Source organism: Pipra filicauda, unplaced genomic scaffold (genome assembly GCF_003945595.2).
Source record: "Pipra filicauda isolate LSUMZ 115617 unplaced genomic scaffold, ASM394559v2 scaffold322_size837228_pilon, whole genome shotgun sequence".
Classification (NCBI taxonomy): domain Eukaryota; kingdom Metazoa; phylum Chordata; class Aves; order Passeriformes; family Pipridae; genus Pipra; species Pipra filicauda.
Window position 1 is genome coordinate 742,996 of NW_024104446.1, and position 13,728 is coordinate 756,723.

General features: G+C 40.5%; 1 protein-coding gene across 8 annotated transcripts in view; it reads left to right on the forward strand.

Annotated features, from left to right (window-relative positions):
- ABLIM1 (actin binding LIM protein 1) overlaps positions 1 to 13,728 on the forward strand; it is a 196,634-nt gene that overhangs the window by 120,909 nt on the left and 61,997 nt on the right. For 7 of the 8 annotated variants that reach the window (XM_039383744.1, XM_039383743.1, XM_039383742.1 and 4 more), the window contains 2 exons: positions 4,174 to 4,300; positions 5,455 to 5,548. In XM_039383744.1, the coding sequence (XP_039239678.1) occupies positions 4,174 to 4,300; positions 5,455 to 5,548 (221 nt within the window). Of the gene's footprint in view, positions 1 to 4,173; positions 4,301 to 5,454; positions 5,549 to 12,629; positions 12,805 to 13,728 lie in introns of those variants that run through there. The other variant, XM_039383746.1, reaches the window with a different exon arrangement.

Genomic DNA, 13,728 nt, shown 5'->3' on the forward strand with positions numbered 1-13,728 from the left:
TTGTCGTTCCTTTTAAAAATTAAAATAATAATAAAAATCCCCCCCAATTCTGCCCTGCTTTACCTGTTTCAGAGCAGAAGCCTGGTGGTGTTATCTTTATAAAATTAATGTATTTGTGTTTTACAGGGAGGGGAAACAGTTACAAAAGGAGTGTAAAGAGTACAAAATACCAGTGACTCGTACAGGTTGTGGCAGCTTCAACCTTTATCTAGACATGTGCTACTAATGGTCATGAGGATTGCAAGGAACTTTTTGGTGACTCAATTATTCATCATTAAGTCAGACTGCTATTAGCTCTGTTCACAGGGCTAAGCCTGCGTGGAGCAGAGTTGGTGAAATCATTCACATGACTTTGCATAACCATGTTCGTTAGGACAAAACAGGTAGAGGTGATTTCTCTTTCATAAATTATATGGGGTGAGCAGAGAATATGGGATAAAGATAAATTTGCTATTAAATTTTCAAAACTATCCAAATGGGAGCGGGTAAAACCCTATGCTGTGTACTGAGGGTTAATCCAGCTGTGTCAGCTCTGAGCCCACCTGTGCACTATTGGCTGAGAGCAGGGGAGGGAGGCAAAGGCAGACAATCCACTGCTTAATTTAGACAGTGACGAATGGGTTGTTGCTGTGCAGGATGCTTCACTCCTGGATGTCTGGGGTGATGCAGATGCTAAAAAGGGAAACCCATTTTCTCATATCTTTACAAACAAGGTGTCATGGGTGGCAGCTCACCCTGGCCTGCATCTTTTTAGTGAGGCCACTTAAGGTGCTTGGAGGGTGGCAATCTTAATCATTCATCATATTATAGTGCCGTACCCGGTCCCCCTACTTTTCCATGCTTTTGGGATGGCTGATTCCACACCACAGCCATTTTGTCCAGGCATTTGCTTTTGTACCTGGACAGGTCAAATATGACAGAGATATAAGTGCATAGAGGAGCTGTGCTGCTCACTCTGCATTTTAACCAGTACTCTGCACTTTCCACCTCCTCCTCTTCGTTATCTCGGCACAGCTGAATACAGGGATTTGCAGGGAATGGGAGTAGGGAAGAATCCAGGTTATATGGCAAAAAAAAGCCATAAGAAAACTCAAGGTCAAGGGGTGCAGTCTGTTAGACCCAGGTATGGCGCCAGAGAGAACCATGGTGGGAACTATTGTACAAAATTTCAGGAGGGGTTTTCAGATTTTTTTAGTCTGTTCTGGCATATGGTTGGGGACCACCATTTTTACCTCATGGCCTTTTTATTTGCAGCATGTGCTGGTTATAGGTTAGACTGATGCAGATTGTGCTGAATGTGATACTGAGATCCTGCCTGCATGCACTGTGTGCTGATGACATCCAGCCAAAGGCTTAAATGTGCCTCATGCAGGCCTGAGATCATAATAGCTTTTATTTGTAGAATTTGGATGAACAAATGGTCTTTTCTTAGCCCAGCCCAGCCCTATTTCCTTTCTATTTTAGGAGATAATGATAATTGCTAGCTTTTCATGTATATACCCAACAGTTTTGCCAGAATTAAGATCAGGTTTATTTAAAAGCCATCTCAGCCTAATAAAACAGAAATGGGCTATTAGTTTACTTTGATTCTAGACATTCAATGTGTCTGTCATATTAGCAGAATGGAAATTATGTTAATTTTCTTTTGCAAAACACTTCAAGGAACCCAGAAAGAGTAAGTAGATGTCATTGTTGCTAAAGAATAATAAAAGGATGTTACCAACCCCTTGTATTAAACATGAGCACAAGATTAAGTCTGGTGCTCAGACTTACTGTGCCTTTGGCTTACAAAGAAGCAATTAAGCAGAGGTACTTCATAGGTCCCTACTTCCTCCATGTAAATGGTTTTGGCATCACTAAAGATCAAGATACTGGACTAGGTAGACCTTTTGCGTAAGGCAGTTTTTCTATTCTCACTGCCTCAGAAATTCAGTTAGAAACAAAATGAAGTGCTTTAAAAATCTCTTTATTGATTCGATTTCTGAGAAATTTCAGCTTCACGGAAGCTTTTTGGATAAAAATGAAAAAAAGCATGGACAATACAGCAGATTTTTTGAGGGAATATGTAACAGGGAGTGTATCGCAGTTTGGCAGGACCCCAGGTCTGGGCTGTGGAAGCTGGCACACTAGGAAGAAGCTGAGAAATGGGTGCTGTTTTTAAAACTGCAGTTCAGCACCCACTGAGACTGAGGAAAGATCTCATTTGTTGTCACAGTTGAAGACACGGTGCATGCTTTAGATTTAGCATAAGAAATGTGGGCTGGAATGGACCTTGAGAGGTCATGTAGTATCCTCCCAAAACCAAAGCCAAGAGCAGTGTACCAAAGCCACCCTGACACGTGTTTGTCCCTTCCTCACCCCTATGCTGGAAATTCCAGAGCCTCCCTTAGTGACCTGTTCCAGCCTTTGCTGTCATTACAGGATGGCATGGAGCCTTGAGCTGTCACGGCAGAGCTGAGGGATCCATTACATGGTGTCACTCCTTGTCATTTCATGATTTCAATTTGTAACATATGTCCTCTAGAGAAAAGTCCTGGTATTAGGACATCTCAGGATTGCTTTTCAAGTCCAAGTCATGTCAACAAGTCTGTGACTTGCATTTTATCACGAGATACCACGGTGCTTAGTCCCCTTCCCTTCTTTTTTTAAGGGATTTGAGAAGAAAAAGAATGCTGATAGAAAGAGGGACATGCTGCAAATGATGACCTGGATAGCAGAAATGTGCAGCAAATATTTGGGGCTCTCTTTGCCCATTATCCAAAAAACAAAAGTCAGGCCCTGTAGTCAAAAGGACTGACTCTCCTCTCTTTACAAGTTGTGATAATAAAACTTAGACTTGCCCTTTTTCAAGGCATGGGGTTGCCTGGGCCATAAATCCATGAGGAGATGAAGGTTTTCAGGCTGTACCTGTTCAGTCACCTTGAGCCAGTGGAGTCAGGATGATCTTTTCCCTCCTGCCTGGGCTTTAAAGGTTCTGTTCTATTTGTCTCCATTCGTTGCCAGTTGTTGATATTCCAGGCATGTAGAGAGGATGTTAGATTAACCAAAGGAACACTGAGTTTGGGGATAATAAAATATGGAAAATCCCTTGTTCCAGGCTGTCTCCTGTGTGGCTTCCATGTGTGCCTCAGCTGGTGGGCATTCCCTTTCTGCTTCACTGGGCTTCCAGGCCTTCCCCTCCCTCAGTCCCTCTGTCCCCTGAGGCTGGGCACAGAAGCTGTAGCAGTTCAGTGCTGTAGCTACAGCTACAGCACTGCTGTAGCTGTAGCTGTTGCAGTTCAGTGCTGTCTGCTACATCAGTCTCTTCAAATCTTACCATGTGCTGGATTGCCCCTTAACAGGAAATCTCTGAGTATTTTACATTTGAGTAGAAAGGAATGGAAGCTTGGGGCTGAGCCAGAGATTTCTCATGTAACATGAGATATTGTGACATCCTCTGGGACAGAGGGCACTCAGTGCTCCTGGCTTCAGGTTTGCATTCTACCATCAAAGAGTCCTTCAGAATCGCAGTGAAAACTGAGTGTTGACTACCGGGGTAGTACCAAAATTCCTGAGCAAGAGTCCTTATGCCGATTAAAGATCATGAGAACTTCAGTTACCCACACCTGCAGGTGGAAGACAATATGCCCTTCCATGCAGCCTTCACTGCTGTCATATGGCTGTCACCCGTGCCTTGGGTCCTCCCTGGAAAAAGGTCTCTCCTCTGTTCCTGGCTGAGATGTGCCACCGCCCCTGAGCTGGGCGGACACGTGGGACTCTGCTGCCACCACACGGGGACATGCAGCATCCTGGTCGTGCTTGCTCGGCCCCCATTCAGCAGTCAGGATCTTGGTAAAAGCAAAATGACAAACAAACAGATTGCTTTAGAAGATAGGAATTTTTTGCAGTAATGATTTTTGTAGTTTGTTCCTAACAAAATCTAAAGTCCGTACAGTGCTTGCCAGGCAGTCTTTGAACCATAAACAGCATGAAAGACAGAAGAGATACTTTCCCTCTTCTACTGAGTATGACTGAATCTTTATACAGAACCTAGGAAGGGTTTGAGGAAAGAAAGATGTACATTTGCTGTGTAGTTCTCCCCTTTGGTTACCAAGTGTTGTGGTGGGTGGGTGGTTAATGAGGGTTAATGAACCAAGTAGCTGACAACAAATGCATCTGTTTGTTTATTTGCAGATTGTGCTGGCTGTGGAAGAGACATAAAAAATGGGCAAGCATTGCTAGCTCTGGATAAGCAGTGGCACCTGGGGTGCTTTAAGTGCAAGGCCTGTGGGAAGGTCCTAACCGGGGAATACATCAGCAAGTGAGTAACCTCTGCACCTCTTCTGAACTTGTGGCACGAGCTGCAAACAAAGAAGAGCTTGCAACAAAGTTCAGCTTTTGCAATCCTGTTTTGACCTCCTTTCCGTATGCACCAAAATCTTTGTTGTCAGTGAGAGCTGAGTTGGGAAAGTAAACTGCCGAGTGGAACTGAAAGGTGATGTTGAATGATAGCAGTCTGTATTTAAAACCAGTATGAAAGGAGGTATATCTCCATGTTCCTGCAGAGGATTAGGTGGATTGCTGCATATGTTTTCTGTATTCACCAGATAAAGTGTTGTGCCATTTTGCTTTTCAACACGTGATTTTGAGGAAAAAAAGTAGGAACCTGTCCACTTCTTACCTTTGCTAGAAAATAGAGTAACCTTGATGATGTGATTGACCTGACACTGTATTTCTCATCTCCATATAAGAAACTAATGAAAGGGGTTTTGAGCAGAAGAAAGTACAGAGAAAGAGAGTGGGGAAAAGTGGTATAATAATAAAATAGAGGGAATGAAGATATGGTCTCTTTCCCCCCCTTCAAGCATAAAACAAGAGAAGAAATAAGAAAACAATATATGTTTGACAAACCTGCCATTCAGCTGTGTATACTATTTAATAAAAAGTAGTGTTTGTAATTTCTCAAAAAAAAATTTGGCATCTGAGAAATACTCCTAGGCTGACTAGTGTTTCCACTTTTACTTAATGTTCCATGTTCATACTAAAAAACTACATGACCTTACACTTAAAAGCAGGCTTATAGCCTTGCAAACTACCAAAGATTATTTTTTTTCTGAACAAAAACTACCTGCCTATGATAAAGACTGTGATCTCCTCTCATCCCCACAGACATAGTCCCACTGATTCCCTATAATTGCACCTGTAGGTGTAGAGTGTCTGCTCTAAATAATGAGATTTATTTTAGTGGTTTGTACTGGATGCCTTTTCTTGATGGGAATTTAAGGAATAATTCTAAGAGACACTAGTGAGAAAGATTTTTTTTTTTCTTCTAATACAAACTGTTTCTCTTGAACTCTCTCCATTTGCCTGTTGCTGCGTGTAGGAGTTCCAGACTGAAGACAAAGGAAGAGTGTAAGTTACACTGTAAGCAGTTTATTAAAAGGTTGTTTGTAATTTGTGGATTTTCTTTTTCAGAGATGGTGCTCCTTATTGTGAAAAGGACTACCAAGTGCTTTTTGGAGTCAAGTGTGAAGCATGTCACCAGTTCATTACTGGGAAAGTCCTAGAGGTAGGTGTTTTGTAAACTACAGTCTAAGAATTGGGCCATGTCCCATTATGTCCTCATGCAACTGCAGAGAATACAAAAAATCTCATAGGAAAGGTTTTTCAGCTGATTTTAGAGCAAAGTTGCTTATTTTGAGAGTGGTTTAGTTTTGCAGTCATCAGGAAAAGTATGTGATATAGAATTACTTGCACTACTTTCTGTGGATCTTTGGTTTCTAATTTTTTATTTCCATGGTGATCTGCAAAGTCTGCAGATCAAATTGCACTGCTTTATTCTGTGTCAGATATGATATATTTATAGGAATAATTTGAGAACTGGAAACGTATTTGGCAACCATAAGTATCCTGAAGCTTGCAACATGAGGTTTACACATGATCTGAATGATGAAGAGAAGGTGAGAGGGAGAAATGTGCTGGAGAGGTAAATTATGTGTTCAGAAATGAGAAGGCAGAAACCATCTGAACCACTTCTTTTGTTGACTCTTATTTGGAGTCCTCAATGTTCTTATTGAAACCAGTCAAATCTTTTTAGAGATGTTTATCTTTCATTGTTGGTGCTGATCTTCATCTCCCATGGCTGTCATAAGTCCATTTGAGCTGGAATCCTTGAACTTTGCATGATCCCCCTGTGTCATTACTGAAATGTTTAAGAGGCCAAAATGCAGAGGACCTTCCTTCTCACCTTGTCACTGAGACATGAGGAGCAAAACTGTTATCTTTTCCCTGTAGGAAACTCTGTTCAATGAGCTTTGAGCTCAGGTCTGGAGCTGGGCTGTATGTTTTTCAGTGAATAACTGAAAATAAACCCGAAAATGTTACGAAAAATAAAAGCAGCTGGAATTAGCTAGTGAATGTGTTACAGGTTCTCTTCTTTGTGTCCCATCTACTACAGATAGAAGTCTGCATCAGCCCTCATATGAGAAGTTTCAGGTTGTACATAAAGTGGTTTAGTTCTGGAGGCCTCTGTGGTACAGCATTCAGAATATTAACTGGCCACCAATGAGATACTCAGAACACGTGTGGACACCTGGTGCATTTGTCACTGCGTGTGACAAACGTGGGTAGAGACCTTTCCCAAATCTTCGTTCGTGAAGCCCAGCCATGATGATGATACTAGAAGGAAGTACAGTTCTTTCATTAGCCAGAGTCTTAGTCTGCCTTCTTTGCAATGTGTGTCCAATTCCTTTGGAGACCCATACAGATAATTATTGAGAACAGCCTGAGTTTTCTCTTGAGTAGGAAGACATGTTTCTGGCTTTCTTCTTCTGATCTGCTACCATCTATTTATCTATTCTTGTCTGCTTATGAGTTTTGAAATTTAGTGTTATGTATTGGTGACACCATAGTTGCATTCCAGTGCAGGAAGCACTGCAGGAGAGAAGTAATTGGATTTGTGAGATTGGGAAACACAGAATAATTTAGAAAGAATTCTAAAATTATTTTAAGTGTTTTATTTTAAGATAGGTGCTCTAACCTACAAGCAATGCAACCTATTGAGAGGCATGGAGATGGAAATTATAAAAGAGTATTATTGGAGTCTGTGGAAAGCTGGGGAAAAAAAAGCTATTTCTATCTGGAGCCCTTTGTGTAGTAGATGTGAATATGGCAAGGTTGCACTGGTGTTACTCTTCGTAGCATCAGTGAGGAAGAAAGCTAGATCTTTGAGGGGATCATCAGAACTGGATAGATTAAGAATAAGGAAAGATTAGTTCAACTGAGCTAGAACTTGGCTGTCCATGATACTCTAAGCTAAAGTTCGGGTTTTCAGAGATATTGTGTCCTGGGCAGAACTTTGATGCAATCATTTTGGCCCCAAGCTTAGTTTCTCACTCCATAGTTCTTACTCTTCTGATGACTGTTTATTAGCAGAAGATGAGACAACATTTTGCTGCAGCAATGAAACATGTCCAACCTCTTGTGTCTACCTGTTCTAAGAGTCAAAATCAGATAAAAAAAGATAAATATTTTTCCATTTGACATAGTCCCTGCAGAATCAGAATTTGCTGATGAATTAGAAACAGACCCTTTGAATGATCCTGTCAATAATGGAAACATTATTTCCGGTGGAAACATAGCTTCTGTTTAGACTAGAAATTTTATTTGAATATTTGTGGCTTTCACCGATTATAAGAGACATAACCCAAAATACTGCAGCAGAGGGCAGCAGTGGTTCTCAGTATGTAACTAAGCCCAAACTCCTCTAAGACCTTGCAGCTCTTGAAAGCTGACTGCTGTCTGAAACGTGTAGATTGGCCAAGTCCTTAGAAATTTTCACCAAAAAAATTAGTGCTATGTGTTCAGGGAGGCTATTCAGACTTTGGCTTAACTGCATTACAGTATGTATTAGCAGCCTGGATAGTCCGTGATTAGTGTTCTCCAGGTATCATTAGGGAATGCAGATGCAGGAGAGACATCCAAATACTTTATGTCCTTAAGTGGTACTTGAAAGTTTAGAAGACAGCTAACATTCAATAATCAGAGGAGTTTGTCAGAACTGTAGGCTAGTTTCTTGGCTCATGACTATCAGAGATGCACAGTTCCAAAGGGGCAGGATTAATGCCTCTAAATAGGACTAAAATAAATCAAAACTTAGCATGAGAAAATCCTGTGTCAGCACATGTGTCCCCTTTGGGCAAAAAAAGTTAGTCTAAAGGATGGGGTCAGAGCATGACATAAATCCTCTGGTAATAACGGAGATGAGGGATCAGAAGCAGCCACGGGGCTGCAGAAGATAGTTCACAGAACAGGATGCCACAGTTCAGAGAGGGCTGCAGTCCTGTTTGAGGCAGGACAATTAACAATCTCCTTATCCTGTACAGGAAATCACCCACAGCCTTTCAGTACACCTGAAGTTTTAATTTAGATGAAGATTGAGAATCCCAGACAGGATTACTGTCTTCCCTCTTTGTTTTCTTTGGCAATGTTCCTTTGGCAAATTTGAGGATTTTTGGTGATTTATATCATGCAGGTTGTCTCTTATCCTGCTGTTTCCCTATTGGGAAGGAAACCACATTCTAGGTGTGAAGTAGTACATTTATAGGAATTGTCTACATAGAGGTTATGACTGCCCAGCCCAAGTTATACCTACTAACATGCAGTAAGAAAAAAAACTTGAAACACTTTGTATTTTGCCTTTGATAATAAAAATAGTTGTAGTAAATGTCCTGCAGTAAATATATTGATCAGTATATTCAATTTTGTCAATAAAATAATTCATTATATCAGAAGCAGAGTATACTGTCTCATCGAGCTCATCCAAAGAAATGATTAGAAGAGATTGGAGGGAAATATCTGGTACATTGTACAAACTTCCCTCTAATGGATCAGAAGTGATTAGCAGTAAGCATTTGTAGTGCGGCTTTATTTTGTGCTTATTCTTATTACATCTAAGACAGCCTGTAGAAAAACTGAAGGGAAATGAAAGCATGAAACTTAGCTATGGATTCACAGAGGGTGGTGCTGTCTATTTTACTGGTAAAATACTACTTCTTTTTAATTTAAAGAGAAGTTGAGATTTTTGAAACACTTCAGACTTGCAGCTCCTGCTCATTTTGTCCCTCAGTATATCTTTAGCACTTCTGTAAAATCAGGCTTTCAGTCTCCTACAATGAGCAGCCAGCAAGAGAGATACACACTCCTGATGTGAACCTAAGAGTCTTCATCTCAGAAGCAGCTGTGCTGTGCCCCTGGTCAGCACCTCAGCAAAGCCTGTCAAAAAGGCCAAGGTTTGGGCTCAAATCTTTAGATTCAAGCCTTGAGAGGATTGACTCCCTCCAGCCACTCTGTAGAGGTGATCCCTCTGCTCAGTTAAGAACTGCATTACTAGAAAGAGATATTATTATTTTGCTAATATCCACAAATCATGGAAGAATGTGTTTTTCTTTTTCCTAGGACATAGATCTAACGACTTTCAATAGCCATGAAAATACACAAGAAAAATAACATGTGCATTTAAGTCAGCTCAGATATTTCTGATGTAATATTTGGCACATAACTTTCTGTGACAAATAGTCACAGACGACAGATAAGAGCATGGCAACACAATAAATGTGGTAAGCGTCCAGTGAGAAATAGATATTGCAACTTTCTTGAGCATACTGGATACTTTAATACTTGAGTGTTTCAGGAAATGTTGTCAAGGCAACAGAGATCAGTGTTCTTCCTTGGATTTCTCCATCAGAAAGGAATCTTTAGTTATGAAAAATTACTCATTTCCCATTAACTGGTGAAAAACATTTTTAGCAGGCAGTAACACTTAGTGAGAGCGAGGACTTCTACACATACTTTTCACTAAGCTTTGGCTTTCGTAGCTTCCAGGCTTGCCCTTTGAAAGATGTCTATCTAACCATAATCCTGCAAATTTCTGTGTAGATGTGCAACTCCACAAATCTAAGTAAACTTCAGCGTGTATTTAGCAATTTGAAAGATGTTGGCCTAAATAATTTTTGTCTAATGTAGTTTTCATGCACAATATAACTATTCCTCCAGGGCTTAATTCAAAATAATTTAAATCATTAAAAAGCTTCCCATTGACTTAAAAAAATGGTGGATCATGCCTATATCCATGATTTCATCTAAAGTGTTTTACAAAACTTCTAAGTAGAATTCTTTTAGTTCTGCAGAACAAAGACCTGAGACCAGAAAGAGGTAGATATTTTGCATGAAATCAAATAGAAAATTTGAGAATAAGATTGAGGTCTTACAATTTTCACTTTTTTTTGGCTATAACTGATATGAACAGGATTTGATCTCATAATCTAGAGACAGAGATGTATATATCTGCTCTCAAATCCCTCAACCATCTTGCTACATTACCCATTTATTTTTATAATACTACCTGCTTAATATTAATTGGCAAAGAAAAAGCCATTGCGTAATTTCTCCTAGCTGTGCATAGCTCTAGTTCCTGGTCTGAGGGGCTGCTGCCTGCCCTGGGTTTGCTTCCAGTGCACTGTTGAAACTTGCACCTCGCCATGTAAGCAGTGGCAGAGTGCCATTTTCACAGATGGACCTGAAAAGAGAAATGCCAGGGCACCAGGAGGTTCCCTTGATTTCAGCCAGCAAGGTCAAGTCAAGTTCTATGTTTGTGACACTGTAATTTATGCTGAGCTTCTCCTGATTTTAAAGAGGAGTAGTAATTTAAGATGTGGTACTTAACATGAAGGAGGTTTAGTACTTGTAGATACTGTTACTTTAATTACCAGAATTTTGAGATGCCTCATCTGTTCTGTAACTAACTCTGAAAGATGTCAGTTCTGAGACACCTCGACTTCTGAAGTTAGAAGGAAATAACAATAAATGTGGGAGGGAAAATCCAAACAAATGGCAAAAGCTGCTACATTTGTCTAAGCAAATTGTATCCATATTTAAGAAGCAAAGCATGTGAACCAGAAGTGCCTATCAGTTTCTTCAAGTGTTGTTTTCAGAGCTAGATTTAGAAACCTGTGCTGCGAGGGATTCATAGAAGTTTCTGCTTATTCTTACCATGTGAACGAGTCTGTTTCCAAATAAATAAATAAATGGCAGATGGCAGAACAACCTTGCTGGTTCCCATACGAACTGTAAATGTTTTATTTGAACCATGCCTGCCTATGTTGTTCAACTGTTGCTTTCTGGCAACACTTACTGTATTAGCAGCTTCGCTCATGTGAGTATTAGCATTCAGATGCTTTGGCTTTCAAGGAAACTCAGTAGCCTGTATGTTTAAGTCGTCTATTTTAGGAAGACTTAGGCTTATAGCTCACCTGAAAACATCAACCTTCTCTGCAGAGGACAGAATTCAGTTGGGTACCTCAGTACAGTCATGCATGTGGTCTGGGTTCTTAGAACACTTTCTAGATAGAGGAGCTATGCAGAGAATCTCTTAAAACAAACAGAGATTAATTTCAGTTCCATTCTGAAAGGTTAAATGAAAGACTAGCATATATTCTTCTGCTGAATGGAGCATTTACCAAGGCTGTTTTCATAGCAGTTATGCAGGAAGTATCACAAAATATGTCATTTAGTGGATTTTAATGATGCAACCTGTACTGGTAATACAGGTTGATGTGAACGAAAATTCTAAACACTTTTATAAGTGAAGCAATTAATGAACTGAACAAAGACTGTTGATAGGATGGATCCAAACAGGTTTGGTGGTATGTTTAAGTTGTAGTAAAATAATATCCCTGAAGAATGTATTACCATTCTGTTTTCATAGCACTATTGGTTTGGGTATCTTGTAGACTTGGGAGAGACTTTGCTTGCAACCTGTATCTCCTGGTTGTCATCCTCATTGTTATCCATTGTCATCCTCACACACTGTAATAATCCAGGGGAAAAGGCCACAAAGCATATGAGAAGCAGCAGCGGAGCTTAATGCATGCATTGTTAGTTCTGTGATTTGCTTTGTTTGTGTTTAATTTTACTGCTGTTAGAATAAATGAGAAAGCATGACCATGTTGCTTGAACATCCCAGGTAAATGATAAGAAAAAGCACATGCTGTGGTCATTTGCCCTCTTAGTCAGCATTTACTGCAGAGCACAGGACCTTTTCAATTGTGGAAATTACCTGTGAGAGATCAGATAGGGTCAGTGCACAGGGCCCATTGAAAACTCATAAAATGTTTCTAGAGTGTATCTGAAGCGTGATCGTGCTCCAAAATGTGCAAACAGGATAATATGATACATGTACCAGTGTGAGAAGTGGCCCCAGCACCCTGCCTGCCTTAGTCTGAATTGGGCTAGAATACAATCTCACTGTAACTGTTTCTGACAAAACTAGATTAACACTCAGGAGGCTGTATAAATTCTTCAGAAGCTGTGGAAGTAATATTTAATAACTTGTAGAGAAAGAGAGCACTGAGTTCATACTCAGCAGATGCCTCTCCCCAAGGGAAAAATGTTCTAAACTGTGTTGACATCAAATAGTGACACACAAAAGTGATGAGAAATGGTCCTGCCCCTGCCTGGGCTGGTGTTCTTCCCCCTTTTCCTTTTTCAGAATGGGATGGCCGAGTTGCTGCCCGAGTGGGTTTAACGCGCAGGGAGGGTTATTTGCTTGTTTTGGTGGGTGTGTGCAGGAGAGGCTGAGTGGGAGCAGAGGAGGAGTGAGGCTCAGGACTGGGTGCAGCTACAGGCACTGCTCTGTGAGCTGGTTCGGTGAGCACGCACGCCAGCTGCACCGCGCTCTGCTGGGGCTGACTCTGAACGGAGGTGGAGGAATTCTGCCCACTGGGCTGAGGAGGGAATGGACTTGGATTGAAAAATTATTGTCAGAAGGTAAACGCCTTCCTGTGAAATTGGATACAAACTGGAAGGGGTCATGGCTTTCTGGGGGGAGGAGAGGGGAGTGCAGCTTTGTGATGTGACTGAATAGCAGCCAGTGGGATCATAATAGGGTACTTGTACTTTTATTGCTGTGCACCAGAAGGATTTTTTTAAAATTAGATAAAGAGAGTGCGGCTTATATGTTTTTTAAATATCAGGAAGCGAGGAGAATGGTACAGAGCTTGGGCTGTTTCTGATTGCAACTGATTGCTGATGTATGGAGAAACAACACGATCTCTCTTAAAGAATTCTTGACATAGTTTCCTGGCTTTTTTAATCACTTTGCAGACCTGTTGCATAAAAATTAGGTTAGTGTATGTTTCCAGTTTCCCTGCCTGTTTGCTGAGAAGGGTGTTTTATCAGTCAATGTAGAAAGCTGATTTTTTTGTTTTTGTTTTTGGTTTTTTTTGTGTTTGTTTTTTTTTGTTTTGTTTGTTTTGTTTTTTATCTAATGTGGGGTTTGTTTGCATAAAAATGGGGAAATGTTTAATAATAACTCAGGATATGGGTGAGTGGTTCAGACAGGTTGTCTGTGTAGCTGAGTAGCAGCATAGATTTAACTTCATTTTAGACTACCCTTTCCTGATGAAAAATATGCTACTGTAATTGCCAAGAACACCACACCATGCACAGGATCAAAAATCTAGAATAAATATACTTCCAGAAAAATAACGTAAGTCACTTGATATAAAAATCTAACAGGATTTTTTTTGTGATTTTTCCCCTCCACCTCCATCAGAACATTGTATTTGGCAGGAGGGGTATCTGTAGTTGGGAAAGACCTCATATATACAGATGACAAAAGAGTATCTGAAGTTGACAGAGCCCTAACAGAAGTTTAGTTGCTATGGCAGCATAATCACAAGGCATTAACTT